This window comes from Caretta caretta, chromosome 8 (genome assembly GCF_965140235.1).
Source record: "Caretta caretta isolate rCarCar2 chromosome 8, rCarCar1.hap1, whole genome shotgun sequence".
Lineage (NCBI taxonomy): Eukaryota > Metazoa > Chordata > Testudines > Cheloniidae > Caretta > Caretta caretta.
The window spans coordinates 103,398,658-103,424,136 of NC_134213.1; the positions used below are offsets into that span (position 1 = coordinate 103,398,658).

At 43.1% G+C, this 25,479-nt stretch overlaps 1 protein-coding gene across 5 annotated transcripts in view; it reads left to right on the forward strand.

Annotated features, from left to right (window-relative positions):
* Window positions 1–1,625: 1,625 nt before the first annotated feature.
* The window catches only part of MKNK1 (MAPK interacting serine/threonine kinase 1), a 38,655-nt gene continuing 14,801 nt past the window's right edge, over window positions 1,626–25,479 (forward strand). For 2 of the 5 annotated variants that reach the window (XM_048862648.2, XM_048862654.2), the window contains exons 1-7: window positions 1,626–1,778; window positions 6,130–6,192; window positions 13,966–14,071; window positions 18,377–18,478; window positions 19,383–19,480; window positions 21,260–21,339; window positions 22,457–22,530. In XM_048862648.2, the coding sequence (XP_048718605.1) occupies window positions 1,773–1,778; window positions 6,130–6,192; window positions 13,966–14,071; window positions 18,377–18,478; window positions 19,383–19,480; window positions 21,260–21,339; window positions 22,457–22,530 (529 nt within the window). In that variant the 5' untranslated portion in view covers window positions 1,626–1,772. Of the gene's footprint in view, window positions 1,779–3,181; window positions 3,437–6,129; window positions 6,193–9,148; window positions 9,310–13,965; window positions 14,072–18,376; window positions 18,479–19,382; window positions 19,481–21,259; window positions 21,340–22,456; window positions 22,531–25,479 lie in introns of those variants that run through there. The other 3 variants (XM_075131869.1, XM_048862650.2, XM_048862652.2) reach the window with 3 other exon arrangements.

Here is a 25,479-nt window from a genome sequence, read left to right on the forward strand (position 1 = left end):
GCCATGGAGGCTTGCATCATGGGCCAAATTGACCCGTGGATACTAAGTAGGAAAGCATACGTAAGGTGTGGAGTGAAGACAAGTAGCTTATGTTTGATACAGAAAAGGGAGCCAATGGTGGGGTGCAAAGGTGGGTGGGGACATAGTCAAAATGATAGGCTAAGAGCCCCTTGCCCCCCGCATCCACTCCAGACTCCTCCGGGAGCTATCCAGAAGCCCCAGAAGTTCTTCCCCGCCCCTAAGAGAGCTTCAGCACTTCCTACCTATTGGGGCCAGGGAATGTTGGAAGGCCAAGTCTAACTGGGTTCAAAAAAGAACTAGATAAGGTCATGGAGAATAGGTCCCTCAATGGCTATTAGTCAAGATGGTCAGGGCTGCAAGTCCATGCTGTAGGTGTCTCTAAACCTCCAACTGCCGGAAGCTGGGACTGGACGACAGGGGATGGATCACTGGATGATTGCCTGTTCTGTTCATTCCCTCTGGGGCAGGGGTGGCCAACCTGGGGCTCCGGAGCCACATGTGGCTCTTCAGAAGTTAATATGCGGCTCCTTGTCTAGGCACCAACTTTCCAATGTGCCAGGGGGTGCTCACGGCTCCACCCCTGGCTCTGCCATGGGCCCTGTCCCCACTGCACCCCTTCCCGCCCCCTCCCCTGAGCTGGCTGTGCCCTCACTCCTCCCGCTCCACCCCGAGCCTCCTGCACGCCACGAAACAGCTGATCAGGAGGGAGGGGGAGACGCTGATCGGCGGGGGTGCCGGTGGGTGGGACGCGCTGGGAGCAGGGGAGGGGAGCTGATGGGGGGCAGCTGACGTATTACTGGGGCTCTTTGGCAATGGACATTGAATCATAGAATATCAGGGTTGGAAGGGACCTCAGGAGGTCATCTAGTCCAACCCCCTGCTCGAAGCAGGACCAATCCCCAATTAAATCATCCCAGCCAGGGCTTTGTCAACCCTGACCTTAAAAACTTCTAAGGAAGGAGATTCCACCACCTCCCTAGGTAACGCATTCCAGTGTTTCACCACCCTCCTAGTGAAATAGTTTTTCCTAATATCCAACCTGAACCTCCCCCCCTGCAACTTGAGACCATTGCTCCTTGTCCTGTCCTCTTCCACCACTGAGAACAGTCTACCACTGAGCATTGGTAAATTCTGGCTCCTTCTGAGGCTCAGGTCGGCCTCCCCTGCTCTGGGGCACCTGGCATTGGCCACCGTAGGCAGCCGGGATACTGGGCTAGGCGGCCTGTTGGCCTGACCCCCTGCGGCTATGGACCCCCTAGCAGAACTAGCCCCCGCCTCGCCTCCTAGCCACAGCCTCCCCCAGCCCCCACCTCCAGCCAGGACCAGGGCCGCACCCCACGGCTGGGCAGGGCAGGGCGGGCGGTGCCCGCGCCCACAGCCCACTGGCCCCACAGGCTGGGGGGGAGGGCGTGGCTCCCTCGTGGCTTGCGATGGGCTCCTCCCCCCGCCCGGCTGCACTGCGCTTGCGCGCCGCCCCCGCGCTCCACCTCAGAGCGCCTTGACTTGAGCAACTCCCCCGCCCTGCCCCGCCGCCAGCGATTGCATCTGCGCACGATTTCCCCGCCTGCCCGCGGCGCGCTTGCGCACATCTCCACCCCCTCACCCGGCTTGGGGCGCCGCTCTCCGGTCCGCCGTGCGCCTGCGCTGAGCTGCTGCCTCCCAGCCTCCTCTGCGGCGGTGTCCTGGCCTCAGGGCAAGTCGCCGGCGGCGCCCCCTGCCCAGGTGACTGAGAGGGACGTGCGCCGGCAGCGATGGAGGTAAGGGGGGGGCGCGCTCCGGAGCCCCCCACGGGCCGGGGTCCCCTCCCCCACCGCACCCCTTATCCCCCCTAGGCCGGGGTCCCCTCCCCCACCCCTTATCCGCCCCGGGGGCCCCCACCCCTCCCCCACTCCTTATCCCCCCTAGGCCGGGGCCCCCTCCCCACCCCTTATCCGCCCCGGGGTCCCTCCCCCTCCCCCACCCCTTATCCGCCCCGGGGGCCCCCACCCCTCCCCCACTCCTTATCCCCTCTAGGCCGGGGCCCCCTCCCCTCCCCCACCCCTTATCCGCCCCGGGGGCCCCCACCCCTCCCCCACTCCTTATCCCCTCTAGGCCGGGGCCCCCTCCCCTCCCCCACCCCTTATCCGCCCCGGGGTCCCTCCCCCTCCCCCACCCCTTATCCCCTCTAGGCCGGGGCCCCCTCCCCCACCCCTTATCCGCCCCGGGGGCCCCCACCCCTCCCCCACTCCTCCCCCCTAGGCCGGGGTCCCCTCCCCCACCCCTTATCCGCCCCGGGGGCCCCCACTCCTTATCCCCCCTAGGCCGGGGCCCCCTCCCCTCCCCCACTACTTATCCCCCCTAGGCCGGGGTCCCTCCCCCTCCCCCACCCCTTATCCGCCCCGGGGTCCCTCCCCCTCCCCCACCCCTTATCCGCCACGGGGGCCCCCACCCCTCCCCCACTCCTTATCCCCTCTAGGCCGGGGTCCCCTCCCCCACCCCTTATCCGCCCCGGGGCCCCCACCCCTCCCCCACTCCTTATCCCCTCTAGGCCGGGGCCCCCTCCCCTCCCCCACCCCTTATCCGCCCCGGGGGCCCCCACCCCTCCCCCACTCCTTATCCCCCCTAGGCCGGGGTCCCTCCCCCTCCCCCACCCCTTATCCGCCCCGGGGTCCCTCCCCCTCCCCCACCCCTTATCCGCCCTAGGCCGGGGTCCCCTCCCCCACCCCTTATCCGCCCCGGGGGCCCCCACCCCTCCCCCACTCCTTATCCCCTCTAGGCCGGGGCCCCCTCCCCTCCCCCCTCCCCTTTCCCCCCCCCGGGGTCCCTCCCCCTCCCCCACTCCTTATCCCCCCTAGGCCGGGGCCCCCTCCCCTCCCCCACCCCTTTTCCCCCCCGGGGCGCCCTAGTGGAGCTGCCGGGGCCCCCTCCCTTCCCCCACCCCTTTTCCCCCCTAGGCCGGGGCCCCCTCCCTTCCCCCACCCCTTTTCCCCCCCGGGGCGCCCTAGTGGAGTTGCCGGGGCCCCCTCCCCCACCCCTTCCCCCCCCAGGGCGCCCTAGTGGAGCTGCCGGGGCCCCCTCCCCCACCCCTTCCCCCCCCCCGGGCGCCCCAGTTTGGGGCCTGGGGCAGTAAGTGGAACTCCAGTGGGAGTTTTGCCCGAGTAAGGACGGGGTGGGTTCGGCTTTCGCTGCCGCTGCAGAGGTGACAACAGCCTCGCCACCGACTGGTGTTGGGCTTGGCCAGTCGTGCCCTGGGCGAGGAACCGAGCTGGCAACCGTTCTGGGTAACACTGGGCTCTACCAGCCGAGTTTTTCTTCTGATCTTGGAGAATTTCGGCTTTTGTTCTGAGATAAGCATCCAGGGCTTCACTGAAAGTGTAGTGTGCACTGTATCAACAACAACAACAAAAGTCTCCAGAACTATAGCAAGTCTTTGAAGGTGTGTTTTGCATCCACGGCTATAAATCTGCATCCTAGTATTATCACTTGAGAAGCAATACAATAAAACCGTACAGCAATATAGCTGAACATTTGGGAGCTGAGGACTATGGGAAGGAGCTTCAAGTCTTGGAGCCCCATGTTTGCAACATAAAACAACATGGAAGGCTCTTATTGCTTCATGTATAACTACTCCCTGAGAGCAGCAAACTCAGGGTATTCTGTAATTTATATAGCAAGACATGCTGTGATCCAATTGATGTTTCCTATTAAGAATATATTTTGATGGGGGAGGGAGATGGAGAAATATACCTGTCCCTATGTTTTACTGTTAAAATAAATATTTACTGTTTTTTAGATATTTTAATTAGGGCTGTCTAGCAATTAAAAAAATAATTGTGATTAATTGCGCTATTAAACAATAATACAATACTGTTTAAATATTTTGGATGTTTTCTACATTTTCAAATATATTGATTTCAGTTACAACACAGAATATAAAGTGTACAGTGCTTTATATTTATTTTTGATTACAAATATTTGCACTGTAAAAAAACAAAAGAAACAGTATTTTTCAATTCACCTAATACAGTACTGTAGTGCAATCTGTTTATCATGAAAATTGAACTTACAAATATAGAATTATGTACAAAAAATAACTGCATTCAAAAATAAAACAATGTAAAACTTTAGAGCCTTTACAAGTCCACTCAGTCTTACTCCTTGTTCAGCCAGTCCCTCAGACAAACAAGTTTGTTTACATTTGCGGGAGATAATGCTACCCCCTTCTTGTTTATAATGTCACCTGAAACTGAGAACAGGCCTTCACATGGCACTGTTGTAGCTGGCATTGCAAGATACTTATGTGTCAGGTATGCTAAAGATTCATATGTCCCTTTATGCTTCAGCCACCATTCCAGAGGACGTGTGTCCATGAAGATGACGGGTTCTGCTTGATAACAAGCCAAAGCAGTGTGGACTGATGCATGTTCATTTTCATCTGAGTCAGATGCCACCAGCAGAAGGTTGATTTTCTTTTTTGGTGGTTCGGGTTCTGTAGTTTCCGCATCGGAGTGTTGCTCTTTTAAGACTTCTGAAAGCTTGCGCCACACCTCATCCCTCTCAGATTTCGGAAGGCACTTCAGATTTTTAAACCTTGGGTCTAGTGCTATAGCTATTTTTAGAAATCTCACATTGGTACCTTCTTTGCGTTTTGTTAGATCTGCGGTGAAAGGGTTCTTAAAACGAACATGTGCTATAACATGAAATATATGGCAGAATGCGGGTAAAACACAGAGCAGGAGACATACAATTCTCCCCCAAGGAGTTCAGTCACAAATTTAATTAATGTATTATTTTTTTAATGAGTGTCATCAGCATGGAAGTATGTCCTCTGGAATGGTGGCCGAAGCATGAAGGGGCATATGAATGTTTAGCATATCAGGCACCTAAATATCTTGCAGCGCGCCGATTACAGAAGTGCCATGCGAATGCCTGTTCTCACTTTCAGATGATATTTTAAATAAGAAGCAGGCAGCATTGTCTCCCATATATGTAAACAAACTGGTTTGTCTTAGCGGTTGGCTGAACAAAGAGGAGGACTGAGTGGACTTGCAGGCTCTAAAGTTTTACATTGTTTTGTTTCTGATTCCAGTTATGTCACAAAAAACCCCCAACATTTGTAAACAGCACTTTCAGGATAAAGAGATTGCACTACAGTACTTGTATGAGGTGAATTGAAAAATACTATCTCTTTTGTTATTTTTATAGTGCAAATATTTGTAATAAAAATAATATAAAATGAACCCTGTATACTTTATATTCTATGTTGTAATTGAAATCCAATATATTTGAAAATGTAGAAAAACATCCAAAACATTTATAATAAATTTCAGTTGGTATTCTGTTATTGTCTAAACAGTGTGATTAAAACTGCAATTAATTGCAATTAATTTTTTTTTGAGTTGATCGCACAAGGTAACTGCGGTTAATCAACAACCCTAATTTTAATCCCTGCTACTTGGAGTTCAGTATTTACTATATTTTTCTTAAAAAGAAAAGGAGTACTTGTGGCACCTTAGAGACTAACCAATTTATTTGAGCATAAGCTTTCCTGAGTGAGCTGTAGCTCACGAAAGCTTATGCTCAAATAAATTGGTTAGTCTCTAAGGTGCCACAAGTACTCCTTTTCTTTTTGCGAATACAGACTAACACGGCTGTTACTCTGAAACCTATAGTTTTCTTCTATCTTAAAAATAAGAATTGCAAACCCTCTGAAACACGTTGAAAGGCTGTCCAGTTTCAATGCAGGTATCTTAGTATCTGGTAAAAATTCTATCTTTTGTGTTCTTTTAAAGCAGTATAAGACGAATCACAGCAAATGCACGACAGAAACAGTATACTGTTGTTAACTCCTGCATGGAAGTATGCTACTATCTCAAAAGGCTGTTCAGTAGCCAAAACTTAGCCCTATCCACTCTGATGCTAGGAGCTCTTGTACATGTAATTTAAAACAATAGTGATTAAAATATTTTTATATTTATGCTCAATTAAATGGCCTTAAAAGCTTTTTTCAAATAAAGAAACTACATGTAGAAGCTCATATGGGTTTTTCAGCGTATGTTCTGATGACTGAGGAAGTAGGGAATGCACTTTGACATTCTTCAAAAATAAGTTCTTCTTTATTCCTTCTAGATGCCCGATATTGTCAGGCAAAATAAAATTGCGGAACTGAAGAACTTCCTCTGTTCTTCTAAGGTAAAGCATATAGAGTATTAACGTCACTCTTACTGCTGACAAATTTCACATTATGTTTGATCCATGTGCCTTGACACTTGCATGCATTCTGAAGTTGTATATTCTCAGTTTTGGGGAAAAACTTGTTCCAGTATGCAGACAGTTTAAGAACTCTTAACTAAAATATTGCTTTTAAAATTAACTTTAAAAGCAGTCTTAAGAATTCTTTTGTCAACCTAGCTACCGCCTCTGGGGGAGATGGATTAACTATGGTGAGCCTGTCCTGTCACTGTAGTGAGTGGCTATGCCGAAATGCTACAGCAGCGCCACTGTAGCGATTTAAGTGTAGACCTAGCTAGAGCCTGTGCCTTACTGGAAAAATATTTTTGGCATTGCTCCTTTTATATGTCTGTAGTTCTGATTGTCTGTGGAAAGAATTCTATGAATGAAAACAAGTTGCTATAGTATGAGAACTGGCTCAAAGGTAGCAAGTCGGTTTGTACACGTGATGTGGGCTACAGCTCGGATTAACTCTAACTTTAACTGAGTAAAGGCTTTAAAAAATACAAATTGCAGAAAAAGCATCGTTGGTATCAGTATGGCAAAGTTTGAGTGGGCTCTCTAGTAAATTTAGATTTAATTTAAAAAAATATATATTTCAGAACCATGTTTGACTTTCTCCCAGTTCCAGATGCTTTGGGGGCTTTTAAAAAAAGATCTTTGGTGACTAAACTGCAAATGATTGGAACAAAATGTATGAAATCTTGCTGGTTGGCCTTAAACTGAAAATTTTCAGGTCGGATACTAAATTAATACTCAGTTTTAAATATTAACTTGATTATTGATTAGCCATTGTGACTCCATAGTTGAAAACTAGTTATGACAAAGGTAAAGTAGTGTTAGCCTGGTTACAAATTGTCAAATGTAAATGGATATTTGGCTATTAGTAATATTTGTATTGAAATGAAATACCATCTATCTTTACTGGTTTATATACAAGCAAAACAAAGCCAGTAGTGGCTTTTACCTAAAATACCCAGTATTTTGAAAACTACAATATTTAAATTCTAGGATTGTCAGAGAGGGACATTACATATTGTTTCAGAGTTGCTCTACTGACAATGATGGTAATTCTATTAATGTGTTGCTTTCAGGAACCTCTGTAATTTGTCACTACGCTAAACTGAAATTATTCCATCTATAGCAAGTCTAAACTCTGTCAGTGGATATTTTAGTCACTACTTACTGCTAAACTAAACCTCTCATTTTTTGTAAAGAACAATGAACTTTCATAATGTAAAACTATTGGAATATACAAATGATAGAATTTGTTTTTAGAAGAGGAGTCTAATTATGGTAAGGGAGAATTCCTTTACACCACAGAAAAGATCATTACTGCTTGATTGAGGCAGTATACCATAAAGTTGGAGGGATGGAGTTCAACATGGTTCAGATTCATTCAAGATGGAGTTTAACATGGTTCACTCTTTCTAACGAATCAGAATTAAAAGTACAGAAAGGTAATACAAGGAAAAATCACTTTCTACCTTCTATACTTAAAATATTTATTGGTTGTAAATTAGCAACTATAGATAGGGCTGTCTACGCTACCACTTTTGTCGCTATAACTTATGTCACTCGGTGTTGTGAAAAAAAGACCCCTCTGTGTGACACAAGTTACACCGACAAACGCCGGTGTAGACAATGCTATGTAGGCTGGAGAGCTTTTCCCATAGCCACCACCGCTCGTGGAGGTGGTTTTATTATGTCAATGGGAGAGCTTTCTCCTGTTGGCATAGAGTAGCTACACAAGCGATTTCACAGTGGTGCAGCTTCATTGGTACAGCTGTGCCGCTGTAAGCTCGCTAGTGTAGACATGGCCTAAGGAAGGAAGTATGTTTTATAGCTTGACTTCCAGTAAGAAATACCATATCTGATTTGAGTGAGTCTCTTAAGAGCAGGAAATAAACTACTCTTGTAGGTACATGAAATTTTAAAAGGAAACCAAAAATCCAAAGACCACTTCCTAGAAAGCATCCATTTCTGGTTATATTTGAGTAATAGGAAATTAGCTGACCAAATTAGAGTTTGATGATTCATTCTGAGATCACTAAGAGTTCCCTAAGCAATCAAATGGAGAAAAAAAACATAATGCTAGTCTTTCATATGTGGCCATCAAAACTGACTTACCCTGTATATTTTTTCTGTAATTTAAAACAGTTCAAAAACATTCTGATTTGAGATTCAGAGAAATTGACTTGCTTAAGTCAAATTAAGTACTATTACTGTTATCTTTTTTTTAAAAAAGTAACTTCGCTTGAATTCCAAAATAACTTTGCAACTTAATTCTTACTGAAACGTGATGAAGACTGCTTATCAATGAGTGCTTATTTCCCTTGATCAGTAGCATTAAACAGCCTTTCCTGTTAGTCCAACGTATTTACTTCTCTGAAGGAAACTGGAAAGCAGGTGATCCTCAATGCATTAAGCAATTGATATGCCAGGGAACCCTTGCATGAGACTGACCCTCTCATATTAATTTTCTGCTGAATGAAACACTGGCTGCTGTTATGCCTTCTCAACCCTAATATTGATTTGCAGTTGAGTGCAGCCAGGTCACTGGTTTTCCCATTCCCCCCCCAAAATAAATAAACTGGGTAGTTTTCAATCTTATTTTTAAGTTGCCTCAAGTCTTGCTTGTTTCCCTTGCTAACTGACTTATTGTATTATGTTGTGCAAGTCACTTAACCTTACTTTGCTTGCCTCTTCACCGGGCCAATAGGAATAATTACTCTTGCCTACCTGGCTGATATTCTGCGAACATTTTTAAAAAGATGTATAAATGTCTATGTTAATATAGATATATCTCCACTGCAGAAAAATCTGTGGTAAAAGTACATGACCTTCTCCCAAGAGGAAATTTAAACTTTAGAAGCAGCAAATATTTTGTCCTAAATTCCACTATGTTCTCTAACAGCGTTCCAACAGGTATCAATGAAGATGTAACCACAGATTTGAGATGAGAGGAATCCGTTTTAAAAATCAATCTATGCTAGCCTGAAAAGTGTGAGATTGACCCATTGTGAGAGGACTTCACTCTCCATGCCACAGAAACCCCATGTTTACCTTGCAAGAGAGGTGGGTAGCTGAGCAGCGATAGGGTTGGCCTCGCCATTCAGTGTACACTTGGAAGATGGCTGATCAAAAGCAGTGTGGAGGCCATTGCAGAGGAACTGTAGAGGGCAGGCCACTGGACTCATTCTTATGCTGATGAAGCAGCAAAACCCTCTGCAGCCAGGGTCACTAGACTTCCATTATGGCTATAGCTGGGCTGGATTGCAGCTGGCCATGGTAGACTTTATCACATTTACCTTTTGACAGAGCCAGATTACTCAGACGTTATGTAGATTTTCAGAATTTCATCCCAAAAGATATTAAATTCGTACGTTTCGTCAAGAATGTGTGGGATATTTTTCTGTCTCATTTTTCATCATGCTGTTTAGGTCACCAAAGTCCAACGCTAACTATGATAGCTAAGGCACTCCCTACACCACCCACAGGCAATCTTAATTACTAGAGTGATTTGTCAAATTATTAATATAGATAAGTGACCAATAGCTGTGCCTTTTCTTTGACGGAATTTGAAACGAGTATCTTCCTTCTGTGTTGTAATGTTGCCCTCCATAATGCTTTATGGAAATATGCTTATGAGTGTGAATATGATGCAACTGGAATATGCTTTATGCAAAAGATCTCTTGTAAGATATCATTACAAAGGTTATGATCTACTGTGTGTTTTCATCCCATTTGTTTGCATGTATTATTTCTATGTCTGGAGTTAGGAGAATAAGATGTAAACATATTAAGTTTTAAGGGTGCTTCAGAATCAATGACCTGTAAACGGCTCTGTTTACTTGCAAACCTTCCTGAGTACCTGTGGGCCTGGAAGAATGGAGGCTGGGATCTCACAGGACATGTGACCATGTCACCTGATACTGGAATCCATCTAAAACCCGGTGCTTTTCCATGTAGAAGGAGGGGTGGGGACCCAGAGAGACAAAAGATTCCCGCCTCATGCCAAAGCTACAAATGGGGGTGGAGTAGGACAAGGAGGGCTGCCAGTCATGAGAAAACCCCTAGTTTCCACCTAAGATGTCTTCTGGAACTAACAAGGACTGTACCAGGGGCAAGGATTGGTCCAGACTAGGAAGAAGTCTAGTCTGTGAAAGAAGCCTATTGGAACATCTCTGAGGGTGAGATTTTACCTGTAATCAGTTTCTTAATGTATTAGGCTTAGACTTGTGTTTTTGCTTTATTTTTCTTGGTGACTGACTTTGTTCTGTCTGTTATTACTTGAAACCAGTTAAATCCTACTTTTTATACATAATAAAATTACTTTTGTTCATTAGTAAACCCAGAGTAAGTGATTAATACCTGGGGGAGTGTTACGGTTCCTTCCCCACTCTGAACTCTAGGGTACAGATGTGGGGACCTGCATGAAAACCTCCTAAGCTTACTTTTACTAGCTTAGGTTAAAACTTCCCCAAGGCACAGATTATTTTACCCTTTGCCCTTGGACTTTTGCTGTCACCACCAAACGTCTAACACCGGTATTATTATTATTAGGAAAGAGTTAGTTTGGAAACGTCTTTCCCCCCCAAAATCCTCCCAAATCTTACCCCCTTTTTTCTGGGGAAGGTTTGATAAAATTCCTCACCAATTTTCATAGGTGACCACAGACCCAAACCCTGGGATCTTAGGAACAATGAAAAAAAGCATTCAGTTTCTTAAAAGAAGAATTTTAATAGAAGAAAAAGTAAAAAAGAATCACCTCTGTAAAATCAGGATGGTAAATACCTTACAGGGTAATTAGATTAAAAACATAGAGAATTCCTCTAGGCAAAACCTTAAGTTACAAAAAGACACAAACAGGAATATCCATTCCATTCAGCACAGCTTATTTTCTCAGCCATTTAAAGAAATCATAATCTAACGCATATCTAGCTAGATTACTTACTAAGTTCTAAGACTCCATTCCTGTTCTGTCCCCAGCAAAAGCATCACACAGACAGACCCAGACCTTTTGTTCCCCCCCCTCCAGCTTTGAAAGTATCTTGTCTCCTCATTGGTCATTGTGGTCATGTGCCAGCGAGGTTATCCTAGCTTCTTAACCCTTTACAGGTGAGAGGATTTTTCCTCTGGCCAGGAGGGATTTTAAAGGTGTTTACCCTTCCCTTTATATTTATGACAGGGAGCAAGCAGTTGTGCATATCTCTCTGTCCATATAGAGAGCGGACAATTTACCCTGTGTAAGCTTTATACAGAGTAAAACCGATTTATTTGGGGTTTGGATCTCATTGGCAACTGGGTGTCTGGGTGCTAAAGACAAGTAACCTGCTGAGCAGTTTTTAGTTAATCTGCAGTTTTGGGGGCATGGACCAGACCTGGGTCTGTGTTGCAGCAGGTTAGCATGTCTGGCACAACAAGACAGAGTTCTGGAGTCCCAGGCTGGCAGGGAAAACAGGTTCAGAGGTAATTCCAGCACGTCAGGTGACAGTCCCATTGGGGTCTCTGTGACCGAACCCGTCACATGTGTATCTGTGAATCCTACTCTATGTTGCAACAGTTGACTTGACTGGAGCAAGAAACATGATTTAACACAATGCTCTAATGAATAGTATGATTTCTAATTGTTTTTTTCACTCTGAACCAGTTCATTTCTCTACATTTGGCAGCCTGTAATACACTGTGCTTAAGCCTTTTCACAAGTGTTTGTAACAAAGTAATATTGTTCTTCTGTGACTTCACCCAGTTAGCATGTTCCAGTAAGATCAACACCTGCTAAGCGAGTCCTCTTTGGCTGACACTTGCAATTGTGACTTATGTAGGTAACTTTCTGGGAGGGTCTTGGCTGAAAATTCCTGAGAGATTTAATTCTGGATGCCCCAAGTTAGGCTCCTCAGTGTCAAAATATGGCTTGACTTTCAAAAGTGCTGAGCTCAAACAACAGCAGTGGAATTCTGTGGGAGTTGCAGGTTGTTCAGCATCTTATTGAAAATCTGGCCACTTCTATTCAGGTGCCTAGTTTTGGATTTTAGTTTAGCTGTATGCAGCCTGGCTTGAAAATGTTTGCCCTCTGTAAACAAACCAAAATCCCAGGAAGAAAAGTTTTTATTCTGTTTAGAATACCTGGACTACTCTACCAGGGAGGGCCACCTGTTTGGTGCTTATCGGCCAGCAGAAACAGGATATGAATTTTTAAGCCCTGGCTAGAAAAAGTCTTAAGAAGGATCTTAGTGAGTTGCAATTCTGGAAGGGAGTCTTCTCACTTGTTTCCACCCGTTACCTGTGACTGTAGTGAAATTCTATTGTCCAGTGTATTGTCATGCTTATTTAACTACTTACCTCGGTGGGCTGAGTGTGTGTGCTGCCAGCTATTTGTTCTCTGCATTGGCTTTTGATTTATTTCCAGGTGACAACTCAGCACATTGTTTATCATCTATGAAACTCCAGAGAGTCTGGGTCCAGATTACTATTTGTATTCCTCTCTTTCTCTCAATGCCTTACCATGACAGTTATCTGGTGCTATTTGACTGTTGGTTGCTAGGGATATGTTGTTGAGCATTGGTGGCTCCGCTTTTCGATAGAAAATCCCTAGCTGTAGAAATTGCTTGCTCAATCTCATGGTTTGTCAGAGCCTTCAAGATTGGTTGCAAGGTATGTCTTTAAGTGATCATTTTGGAGACTCTTGTGCCTGCAGCCAGGGCATTTTCGGATGGGAGGTGGGGTGAGAGATTCTCCTTAATCTTTATCCCTCGATGCTATGGCAATTGGAACATAATGTAAGGAATGTGCTGAGAGTGCGGGGCTGATACTCAACTGATATAAATAGTTGTAGCTCCATTGAAGATAATGGAGCTATGGCAGTTTTGTGTCAGCTGAGGATCTGCCCCAGAGTATGCTAAGGTTGCCTTTCTGACTCTTGGCTTTCTCGTTTGTACATCTCTGTGGAGAGTGAGAAGTTGTACTAGTCATCTAAACAGGATAGTAAATTTCCTCGGGGGAAGTTGGCTTTGTACCTGAGGACTGGCCCAAGACTTGGGAGATCTGTGTTCAGTTCCCCGGGTCTGTCACTGATTTCATGTGTGACCTTGTGCAGTTCACTTAAGCTCACTGTGCATTAGCTCTCCATGGGAAAACAGTCTCTTTCTGCTTTGCACATGACTTATGAGGAGAGGCTGAGGGAACTGGAATTATTTAGTCTGCAGAAGAGAAGAATGAGGGGGGATTTGATAGCTGCTTCCAACTACCTGAAAGGGGTTCCAAAGAGGATGGATCTAGACTGTTCTCAGTGGTACCAGCTGATAGAACAAGGAGCAATGGTCTCAAGTGCAGTGTGGGAGGTTTAGGTTGGATATTAGGAATAAACTTTTTCACTAGGAGGGTGGTGAAGCACTGGAATGGGTTACCTAGGGAGGTGGTAGAATCTCCTTCCTTAGAGGTTTTTAAGGTCAGGCTTGACAAAGCCCTGGCTGGGATGATTTAGTTGGGGATTGGTCCTGCTTTGAACAGGGGGTTGGACTAGATGATCTCCTGAGGTCCCTTCCAACCCTAATGTTCTGTGAGTCTATGATTCTATGCTTATTTTTGGATTGCAAGGTCTCCTTCTGCTGTGTGTCTGTACAGAACCAAGAGCAACAGGACTCCAATCTCCGGAGCTTTTAGGCACTATTGTAATATAAATAACAAAGGTAAATGATTTGTGAATCTAAATATGCTTTCGTTTCTTTTTAGTTACAAAATAATCCTACTTCAGCAAGTCCTGTTTTTGAAGCAAATGGTAATCAGCCTGTCTACTCAAACTCCCTTCTTGCAGTGAAGTCAATCCAACGCAGACCAGGTATCCACTTTTTCTCTCTCAAGTTCTTATGCTGGTGTCCATCGCTGTAGTACCCAAATGCTCCGCAGGATTTCTTTTAAAGAAAGATAACTTTATATCCCTGTCTTTCCAACCCAGGTGATTAGAATCAAGGCTTTTTTTGGTTTGGGTTTTTTGCATATGTGAGAGAGGAGTATTTATTTGTGGGGAAGCTATGTCGACAGTTAGGTTTCACAGCGTCCAGAACTTAATGCAAAACTAGGGTCATTTTTACCTCTTCTAGTAGTGTGTTCTGTGGTCTTGTTCCCTCCTCTCTGAAATTCTGTCTTCTGCACCCATGTCAGTGCCATTCTTCTTGTCAGTGGATTCATTGATCCAGTGGAACGTAGGTGTTGTAGGAGGCCATAGTTGTGGAAGAAGGCTTTTCTCGTGTATCCAGGACTTATCCCATGGAGGACTTTAAATATTGTATGTATTGAACATTGGCTCTAATACTAAGCAAGTTTACCTGTGTGTAGGCACTTACTAGGGATGTAAAAGGTTAGCCAGTCTTGTTGGTTAACACACCTCAACTGTTAACCCTGGGCCGGCCAGCTTGCCGACCCTAGCACTTACAAGAGCAGCAGTATTTGAGGCTCAGGTAGACTTGCTGCTACAAAATGTGTTCTCCCTATAGCTTGTTCCATTGTCCTTTTGTATTAAACCTAGAGAGGAGAGCTTCACCTCTTTGGCTCGAATGAGAGCTGCAATGCCTAGAACCAACAGAAGGGAAAATGAGAGTTTGAATCCTAGTTTCCCTCAGATTCTGTCATCTCTTGTCAGTCGGCATAGTATGTCTTTGTTTTCACTGTTGACAGAAGGCCTGAGAGTTCTCCAGCTGAAGTCAGTGGAAGAATTCCCATTGATTTCAGTGGAAGCAGGAGCTAGTCTATACTGTTCTAGACCAGCAGTTCTCAAACTTCCTTGTACTGTGACCCCCTTCTGACAAGAAAAATTACTACAGTACCCCAGGAGGGAGGACTGAAGACTGAGCCCCATCTCCCTGGGCCGGGGAGGGGCCAAAGCTGAAGCCCCAGGGCTTCTGCCCTGGACAGCGGGCATGTAACCTTAGCCCCGGGCGGTGGGGCTTCAGCCCCGGGCGGTGGGGCTTGGGCTTGGGCTTCAGACTTGCTAGGGCCCAGGGCCAATGCCTGCTTTGGTGACCCCATTAAAATTGGGTTGCGACCCACTGTTTGAGAACCCCTGTTCTAGACCCTCCAATACCAGGCCCAGGATCAACTGCTGGGAAGATGGGGGAGTCATATCTGAGGGAGAAGGTTAAACCTCTGAAACCATTACCATTAAATGGGTGATATAGTTGAATGTTCCCATTAACTGTCAAGTCTTACAAGTGTGAAGGCTTGTTCTTAACACTTACTCCAAAGTATACTCCATTAAGGAGGTGAGACCCCAAAACAAGTGGCTGGGATAAAGGAGTTTTCTCATGTCATTCAAATTGCTACTTGGGCTTAAGCATAGGGGTGGCTTATCAAAACAGAGTGACTAATGAGAACAAGACTGCACCAAGCTTCCTCCTTTCTGTTGAAACAACTTTAAGAAAAGGAAACTAGGTGTCCTCATACAGAGGTATCCTTATCAGATCACAGGCCAAACAAAAAGCTAATTAACAAATCTTGTGTCCCTGTTTCTGCACAAATTTAGTACAGAACGCAAGTTGAAAGTGACAACTTTTCACTAATTCAAGTTACATTTAAATGACTAGTTTACTTTCTGGTGTGAGGAAGCATCTCTTTGAAGCTTAGGTTTTAGTCTCATTGGGGTGTATCTAAAGTAACATTGATCTGAAGAGGAGAAACTGAAAGATGATTGTGGCTTTGAGTGATGCATTAAGTATTTCAATGAGTGGCACTAAAGCAACACATATTTTTCACCAATTTCCAAATCACTCTAGTCTGAAAATTTTGTACACAACATATGGCAGTTATAAGTGATTCCCATAATTACTATCACTGAAAGGTGTTGGCAGGAAAAATGCTTTTCTCTGTATTTCATCTTATTTTGTGCCTTTGACAGCACTTTGTGTAGTCTATCTTACTCTTAACTTGCATAGCTTCTTATTCTGAAAAGACCTCTACAAACATCACTGGAGAGCAGAAAAACCCTTATTTTAAAATCAATAATAAATCAAAAGATGTATTATTTATTGGGTGCTTCATTAGAAATGAGTCTTTTTAAAAATTGGTTAAGTAAGAAAAAAAGATTTAAGTTGACAATATCTCCTTAACTTCTACTCTGCTTCCTTTTGCCTGTATGCTAGAATTATGCCTCCTACAGGAATTTCTGTTTTCTGTGGCACAACACAGCAGCATGTTATGGGTTTTTTTTTAATTTTTTTTTTTTAATTTATGTAAAATAAAATAGTGAATTATTTGCATTTCATTCTTCAGGAATCCTACCTACAAGAATTCTGGAAAATGGTTGACAAGGTTATGGCAAAACAGTACTTATCCGTTTGAACACTGATTTTAGCTAGCATGGTATCTGTCAGCATGGATAGACATGATTAGAGGCATGGAAAAGCTTACACGTGCAGAGACAATGAAAAGATTAGGCCTGTTTAGAGAGACTAATAAAAGGGGACATGATACGAGTATATGAAATAACGAATGGCATAGAAAAGGGAAATCTGATGCTCCTAGTTACCCATTCTCATAGTACAAGAACAAGAGGATGTGTGGTGTTTGATTTGGGTTTTTTTGTACACAATGCAAATTAATGGCAGAGAGCGGGTGAGGTTATTGAGTCCAAACAAAGGCATAATAAGGTAATGAGGACTAGACACTGATAGGGATAAAATCCACAGTTACATACATGAGAACAAAATGTAAAAAGGGTATGTGTTTCAGGGCATAAGTAAACCACTGATCTGTGTTTAGAAACAAACATCCCCTATGGACAGGTTATTGCATAATTGTTATGGCTTGCACATTTCTGTGAAGCATGTCCACTGTCAGAGCTGGGGAATGAGCTGAAATGGAATAGTAGTCTGATTTGGTATTTTAATTGTCTTTACAAGTCTAGTCTATGTTCCTCCATTTTCCCCACAAGTCTGAGATTCTCTGGGCTTGGCTACACTTGCGAGTTACAGCGCAGTAAAGCAGCCCTGGGCGCCCTAGCTCACTACCCATCCACACTGACAAGGCACGTAGAGCAGCGCTGCTGGTATTCCACCTCGGTGAGTAGAATAAGGTTTGCACCCCAGCTGGAGCTCCGCAGTGCCAGTGTGGATGAGGTGTTGCATTACTGCGCTCTGCTTGACCTCCGGAAACGTCCCATAATCTCCTTAAGTCAAGTGGCCACTCCTGTCATTGTTGTGAAATTGACGGCAGGAATGCAGAAATGCCGGTTGGGTGAAAGCTCCGTTTGGGAGAGCGCTCTCTGAGAAAAAGCAAACATATACTGTTTGCTTTGAGTGAGAGAGAGGAGGGGGGGTCTGAATTTACAAGACAGCATGCTTACACACACTCAGCACCCTAAAAACCCACTCTCTCTCCCCCCACATACACACAACACACTCCACCCCACGCCTCCATTTGAAAAGCATGTTGCAGTCACTTGCATGCTGGGATAGCTGCCCATAATGCACCGCTCCCAAATGCCGCTGCAAATGTGGCCACGCCAGTGCGCTTGTTCCTGTCAGTGTGGACAGACTGCAGCGCTTTCCCTACTGCGCTCTCCGAAGGTGGGTTTAACTCTCAGCACCCTACATCTGTAAGAGTAGCCATGCCCTCTGTGCCTTCCTGTTCCTTGTCTCCCCCACTTCCCAATTGCTGCTATGGGAACCCCTTTTTTCTTTTTAAACAAAAGGACTTGAAAAAGTATTAAACATTGTAGCTCTCTGCCAACACCTGTGTACTTGCTGTGAATCCTGCTAACCCCCGGGATCTTTATTAGGTGATGGAGGCATGCAGGTGGCTCTTTCAGCAGTCTGAGCAGAGCTGTTTGCAGGGCTGTCTTAGTATACACCATGGTAGCAGGAATAGGAGCTACTTTCGCTGTAGCTGTATGCTAATTGCTTGTATTTCTGTCCAACTTATCAAACCAGTACTACTTCATGTGTGTGTTTAATTCGCATCCAAATTGTCTTGTCTTTTTTTTTTTTTTTTTTTTTTGCTTCCTTCTGATTTTGGGGGAGAGATGTCCGCCTGTAATGATGAAGAAAAGCAGTGAACATTTTGGATAGTTTAAGAGCACATATGCAACCCATGTTGATTTCCTCCTAACATAGGGTAGGTTTGTTTACACTGCCTTTATTCTGCCACACAGAGATGGTCAGCAGTCAGCCTCTCACCATCGTAGATAACGGCAAAAAGAAAAAGAAAAAAAGGAGGACCAGAGCCACAGACCATCTCCCAGGGAAGTTTGAAGGTTGGTGTCAATTTGCAATGCCTCTGATTTATAATGTCTGTATCCTCTTGGGCCCCTTGCAATTTTCTAAGCAAAACAGTTGCTGTTCACCAGTGCAGTGAAAATTAACACGGCTTCATCTTTTATTTCTTCATCACTTGTTTCCTTTAGTCTTCGGTGCCTTTATGCCTTGCAGTGAGCTCTTTGCCTTTGTATTTCCATTGTAAATTTGTTTTTAGAATGGGCATGGTGCAGAACATCTAAACAAGTGTTTGTTTTTTGAGAATATTTGCATACAAACTGTTTAAGTAACGTGTACCTGTATACATAAACCATTTTAGAACAGCTCAGTGTAACTGAACTGATCAATTAAAAAAAAAAAAAAAAACCTGTGCAGAAAATAGCACTGAGTGAAAACCAAAAACTTGAGGTAGTTACCCTAAATATCGTTTTAGCTTTAATATTTAAATTCAGGCGGTATTTATTCTATAGATTTCTAAACCTAGAGCATTTTCTGATTAAGAAATGATGAAACATTTTCCTCTTTAGAAAATCAGCCCTCTGTTTTTAATCTTCGAATCCCTAATTAGGTAAGAAACTGAGAACATAAGAAAAGTGGTTGAGATTCCAGCATTCATTGAGTTAGAAACACTTCCTAATATTAATAGGATTGCAGTTTCACTCCTACAAGGAAATCCATTTCCATGTTGTTTGGGTGGCGATCAGAACAGATAAAAATTGAAGTGTAAGTAAAGCTGATGCATCTAAGTGATAATGCTGCATAAGTGCAACTTCCCCAGTTTATTACCAAGGGAGTTCTCATAGTTGCTGTTGTATTAGGGGTGTTCATCAAAACAGTAGCTTGTCTTTACAATTCACCAAAATAGTTCTGCTAATGTTTGCTTTGTGCTGATTTTTCTGGCAGACTTGTACAAGCTGACTGCTGAGCTCCTTGGTGAGGGAGCATATGCCAAGGTTCAAGGTGCTGTTAGTCTGCAAAATGGGCAAGAATATGCAGTAAAAGTAAGTGTAGTATTCAAGGAGGCAGTGTTTTCATTTGTGTCTGCATATCTTGTTCCTCACGCTGAATCAGTGATAGTGTACCTTCAATAATTGAGTAAGGAATACATAGAGCTCTGTTTATTTCACACTCCCCCCCCCCCAAAAAAAAGGGGGGGGGGGAGTCAGTTCTAGTGATAAGTAGCATTGATAGACATTCCGTACCATGCCCTCTCTGGAATTAACTGAAATATTTTAGCAGTGGACAGAGTTCACACAGTAATATACCATGTAATGGTTAGAATTCCATTCAAAATAGGACGGAAAGGTAAAGGCAGTGGAGTCTAACAGCTGGTGTTTTAATTTATGAAAGTGGAGGCAAAAAGGTCCATCGGAAGCATTTTTCTTCAACTTGTTTGAATAGCTTGTCATCTGCCACAGTGCTCCAATCTTTCTGATTGGAGGGTAGTCTAGGGTGGCCTATTAAATAGCTGTGAGCTTTTGACATATCAGCTCAGTGTACAGAGCGCACCATCAACCACTATAGTTACATTTATTGCTCTTTCCCCTTCTGAGTATAGGAAATACCTTGGTAAAGGTAAATGCTATGATGCAACAAACTCTTTAATGGCACCAGCCTTGGGATTGTAGAGTATTTGTGACCAGCTTTTAGAAAGAAACATTTTGTGCCTGTAGTTTTGAGGCAGTGATTAATTGCAAGTAAAAATGGTAATATCTAGACACCTCACTACCTGATTGAATAAACACTATATCACTTGTGACACAATATTGGAAACACAAAAATGGAAGTGGTTTTGAAGCCTCTTTAAAAATCTGGCCTTGTAGATACTGAAAGCCTTAATCTTTTGATTTGTTGAAGTTAAAAACTGAGATTAGAGCATTAACAATTTTATGAATAAACTACATTAAGGTACATACCTCACCGATGAATCTGGCTTCTGAGCTTTCCTTTTTTATGGGTGAATTTTGTGCTTGTGAAAGTGAGAAGCTATAATATTGGGTGTAGCCAGTGATAGAACCTGTAGCTACTTCACAAGCTTCCAGCCCACACATCTATCATTTAATTGCAACTTTTTTGTAACATCCTTGCCTTTCCAGTCCTCACCCTTTTGTTTTTACCACTGAGCAGTACCTGAAGTGCAAAATTGTATTGCAACTTCCTGGTATTAACAAAGATTTGCTCAGACCTGTGAACGCATCACACTTGACTAAGTTATTGCATTAACTAACCAGCTCTCATCTTGGAATGAAGTAAAAACTGCGTCATTAGATGCCTGTAATAACCAATTCTTCTCTTTTGGTTGCTAGATTTGAGTCATGCCATAAAACTTTCTTGTAAAAACTCAAAAGGGTTTCCTTTTCCGGCCACATAAAATTAAAATGTGGTAATTGGGTTTTGAATGTCCTTTTTTCTCCTCTTTTCCAGTTCTTAGATTGCCCTCATTACTGTAGTATCTGAATGCCTCCCAGTGCTGCATTAAGTGCTATGACTAACGCCTTCACATGTTTCAGAGTAACAGCTGTGTTAGTCTGTATTTGCAAAAAGAAAAGGAGTACTTGTGGCACCTTAGAGACTAACCAATTTATTTGAGCATGAGCTTTCGTGAGCTACAGCTCACTTCATCGGATGCATACTTCACATGTGAAATTAGACAAGCCATGGATATTTCCCTGGGACAGGGCATGACAGGATTTGAACCCAGGACCTCTGAACCCAAAGCCAGAACTGTACATGTGGGCCACAGAGCCATTTTTAAATATAGATTCCAATTCTTTTACCAGATAATTGAGAAAAATACCGGACACAGTCGGAGTCGTGTTTTTCGTGAAGTAGAAACATTGTATCAATGCCAGGGTAACAAGTAAGTATTGCTTATTTTTGTCTTTAGGAGGTGTCTCTCGGAACTAATGGGGGGGGGTGTGTGTGAAATTTTAAAACTCTTATTAGCAGCCAGATCAGCATGGAGGTAATATGCTTGAATGTTAAATGGCTTTCATTCCAATATTTTTTTTTAAAAGTCCCATATTTGTCTGAAATTACTTACATACAATTATCTTAATATTTGCAGTGTTCCTTATTATTTGTGTTCAGCAGCAGGATTACAGCTCCACTGTGGCAGGCTCTGTACAAACACATTTAACCATGGAAATACTGTAGAAATGGAGAAAATGTTGAGTTATCAAAGGCAATTGAAAGAATGACCACCTCATTAAGCATCTTTTTCATACTGCCCGGTGTTACAACTTCTTTTGTAAGGCCATTTCTAAAACAACTGGTAGAACTTGTTAGATTCTTTGAGGGACGTGTCGTATCTCAATTTCTGGTATGCACCCAACAATGCATGTGCATCCAATATGTAAGTGATTTAAAAAATGAAACTTTCATGACAACGTGCAAAGTATGAATTTCATGCTTACTTAAACGCAGACTGATCTTGTGTGTTTGTAATTCTTAAGGCAATGAGGGATGTTTATACTTTCTGCTGCAATGAACACAGCCTAGCTAAGCAACTCTTAGCTATGACCTGTTGGTTATCACACTGAGCCCAGAGTCTACCAGATAGATGTTGCTGTCTCCTTCAAGCAGTGTTAAGTTCCACTCTATGACTTACAGAGGAGAAGAATGGCGAGTAATTATTTTTGTTCTTGCCTTCAGGACAGACACACTGTTCCAAATTATTAACTGCAAACTATTACAGCTCATTTTTCCTCTGTTGCCTTTCAGCTGTTCTCTTTTTATAACCCTGCCAAGTAGACTACTTTATGTTTCAGTGATGTGAAATTTAAGTAGGGGAATCTGACCCGTGTAAAGTGAACATACAATTTTTTTAATCCCACAGGCTACAAATATAATCTATTTCTCAATTAGTACTTTCATTTTTCGGTTACTTCTAGCACTTCATATTTTTAGCATATATATAAATATATTTAACACACTTTTTCCATTGTTTGCTTGTTGTTTTTTATTTTCTCTTTAAGGAACATTTTGGAGCTAATAGAATTTTTTGAAGATGACACAAGGTATTACCTTGTCTTTGAGAAATTGCGAGGAGGTACTGTACATATTTGTTCATTTTTATTAACAGTTAGCTTGATCTATCATTGTCTCAGTGTTTTAAAGAGAACTCTTTAAAACAGGATGAAGGATTTATTTTAAATGCATGATAAGGTGCATATTGATGTAGCTGATCATACGTTTACAGATCATCTGCTTTATAGTTAAATAATGAAATGTTCAACTTCGTTAGGCTGGAAGATTTGGAGTATAATTATCAAGTCAAATAGTATCCATAGGGAAAGGGGGAAAATAGGATGAAATTTCAGAAATGTTTTGCATGATCTTAGCAGATCCAGACACCTCCGGATGTCACGCTGTCACATTGACACAGCACTCTGTGGCAGCATTTTATGTCCTAATAATATGATGTAGATGTTCAGTGACTTATTATTTTTCTGGAAGGCTATGGGGAACTGTTGTAAATAATACTTTGTTTCTGGCTTAGAACACTGAATTATAACAGCTTGCTTATGAGTCTTTTGAGGACTTGTCCAATTAAGCATGCTTGGGCACTGGTTTTCAATAACATGGAAACTGATGGGTTAGTAAGGAGGATGCCTTAACCACCTCACAAGGGAGTGTGCTTTCTGCCATTGCTAGTCAGGCAAAAGTGGTGCTTGACAGGAGACAGTGCTAGGGGTATATGTGTTCTTTAGCAAAACATTAGATACAAATTTTCCCTTGAAACATCAGTAGTTATGACATATTTCAAAAAGCAAGATGCTTCTCTTGTCCTTTTAAGATGCTGCCTGATAATGTCCCAAAACTCTTTGATGTTGAATTGTCTTTTTTGTAGGAATTGCAGTCTTCCCATACGAGTTTAATTAGATAAGGCTTATCTCAAATAGAAGATGGGAACGGTCTTACATTAAGTGCATGCTTTGAAAGCATGAGTCCTCTTTCCGTCTCCCTTCCTCCTTCCATGCTCTTCCCAAATAACTTGTAACCCATTTTATCAGAGTGTAATAAAGGGGCTGTGTGTATAGCTCCTGTATCAGTTGGGTAGGGGTGTGGGTGTACTTATGACTTACAAGAGGGGCTCTCTCCTTCAGCCCACATCCCCAGCTGAGGTTGGGATCTGAACTCTATGTGTCAGTTTTATATCTGTGTATTTAAACTAGTACCATTGAAACGCACTTGAAATAATGTGAGTTGGGGTGAATCTCTAATTTCCTATGCCTGACATGCAACACTGCATATACTCCATCAGATATTGGTTTTGTCCTCAGCAGTGTGTCTGGCCCCTCTGACTATAATTTGGTTTATGTGCAAGGTTGTATTCAGCTCTCACATCGCTTTACAAATATATTTGTATAGGACTTCATTGTCCAAGCTATGTGGCTGTGCAGTTAGCCAGAGGGTTGCGTAACTTGCACTTTCCTATTGCAGTCGTGCCTTACTGTGACTGTGGTAATTGGTTAAACAGACTCTCAACTACCACTAATGTCTTTGCCTTGGAGCTTTTAAACAAAATGTCTAAATTGCTTATGTTTAAATTTAGCTTTTTTTTCTTCTTAATTTACATGATTAACCCACCTGAAAGTGGAACAAGATTGAATTTTGAGTACATATTATTCATTCATTCCAGAGCATCCTAAAAGTCTTCTCTCTCCATTCTCAAAAGTCCCTTTTGAATAAATGATACAGTATACATAACAAATTTTATCAGTGCTGATGCCACACATGGGGAAATTGTAAAAATGAAGAGGACAGGTCACTGATACGGAATGACCTGGATCTCTTGGTAAACCGGGTGCAAGCAAACAAATATGCATTTTAGTACATTAAAATGTAAATGTATACATCTAAGAACAAAAAATGGAGGCCATACTTATAGGATGGGGGACTCTATACACCACAACCCCCAAATCTTTTTCAGGGTCACTGTAATCAGCTGAGCACGAACTCCCAGCGTGACACTGTGGCCAAAAGAGCTAGTGCAATCCTGGGATGAATGAACAGGGGAATCTTGCATATGAGTAGAGAGGTTATTTTATGTCTGTATTTGGCACTAGTGTGACTGCAACTGGAATACTGTGTCCAGGTCTGTTGTACACAATTCAAGAAGAACGTTGATAAAGCCATGAGTGATTAAAAGATAGGAAAACCTGCCTTATTGTGATAGACTCAAGAAGCGTAGTCTGTTTACCTTAACAAAGAGAACATTAAGGGGTGACTTAATTACAGTCTAAAAGTACCGACATGGAAAACATTTAAAAATGGGCTCTTCTGTCTAGCAGAGAAAGGTCTAACCATATCTGGAAGTGGAAGCTATACAAATTTAGACTGGAAATAAGGTGTAAATATTTAACATTGAGGGTAATTAACCTTTGGAACAATTTACCAAGGGCCATGGTGGCTTGTCCATCACAGGCAATTTTTCTAAGAGAACTGCTGTAGAAATTATTGTGGAGAAGTTCTATGGCCTGTGCTATACAGGAGGTCAGAGTAGATGATCACAGGGATTCCTGCTGGCCTTGGAATCCATGAATCTGAATATGTAACATCTGGAGGATGACCAGGTTCCCACATGTGGGTTTCCCTCAATCACGCATTCTGTGTGGACTGGATCAAGGAACTATCTGATTGTGTTCTCACCACTATTCAGTCTAATTCCTGTTTGAGAAGAGCTAACAGACTGTCTGTATACAGAAAGGTATCTAAAATAAACTTTAAAAAAATATTTCAGTCTTCTGCTGAATGAAACTGATACCTGAAATAACATGGAACATTTCGCTTATTGGCCCTTTTCCACAAGGACGAAAAAGACAAGAAAGCTGATTTGCTTTTTTAAAGATGTATCTAACAACTCTACAGGGAAGACCCTCTGAACAGTAGATTATTAAGGGGCAAGGCTTAGCAAACTAGAAGCCCTTGCCATTAGCAAGGTAGAGCTTGTGCATGATTGAAATATGTACTGAGAGTAGGCTTCCTCAGGCCCTGC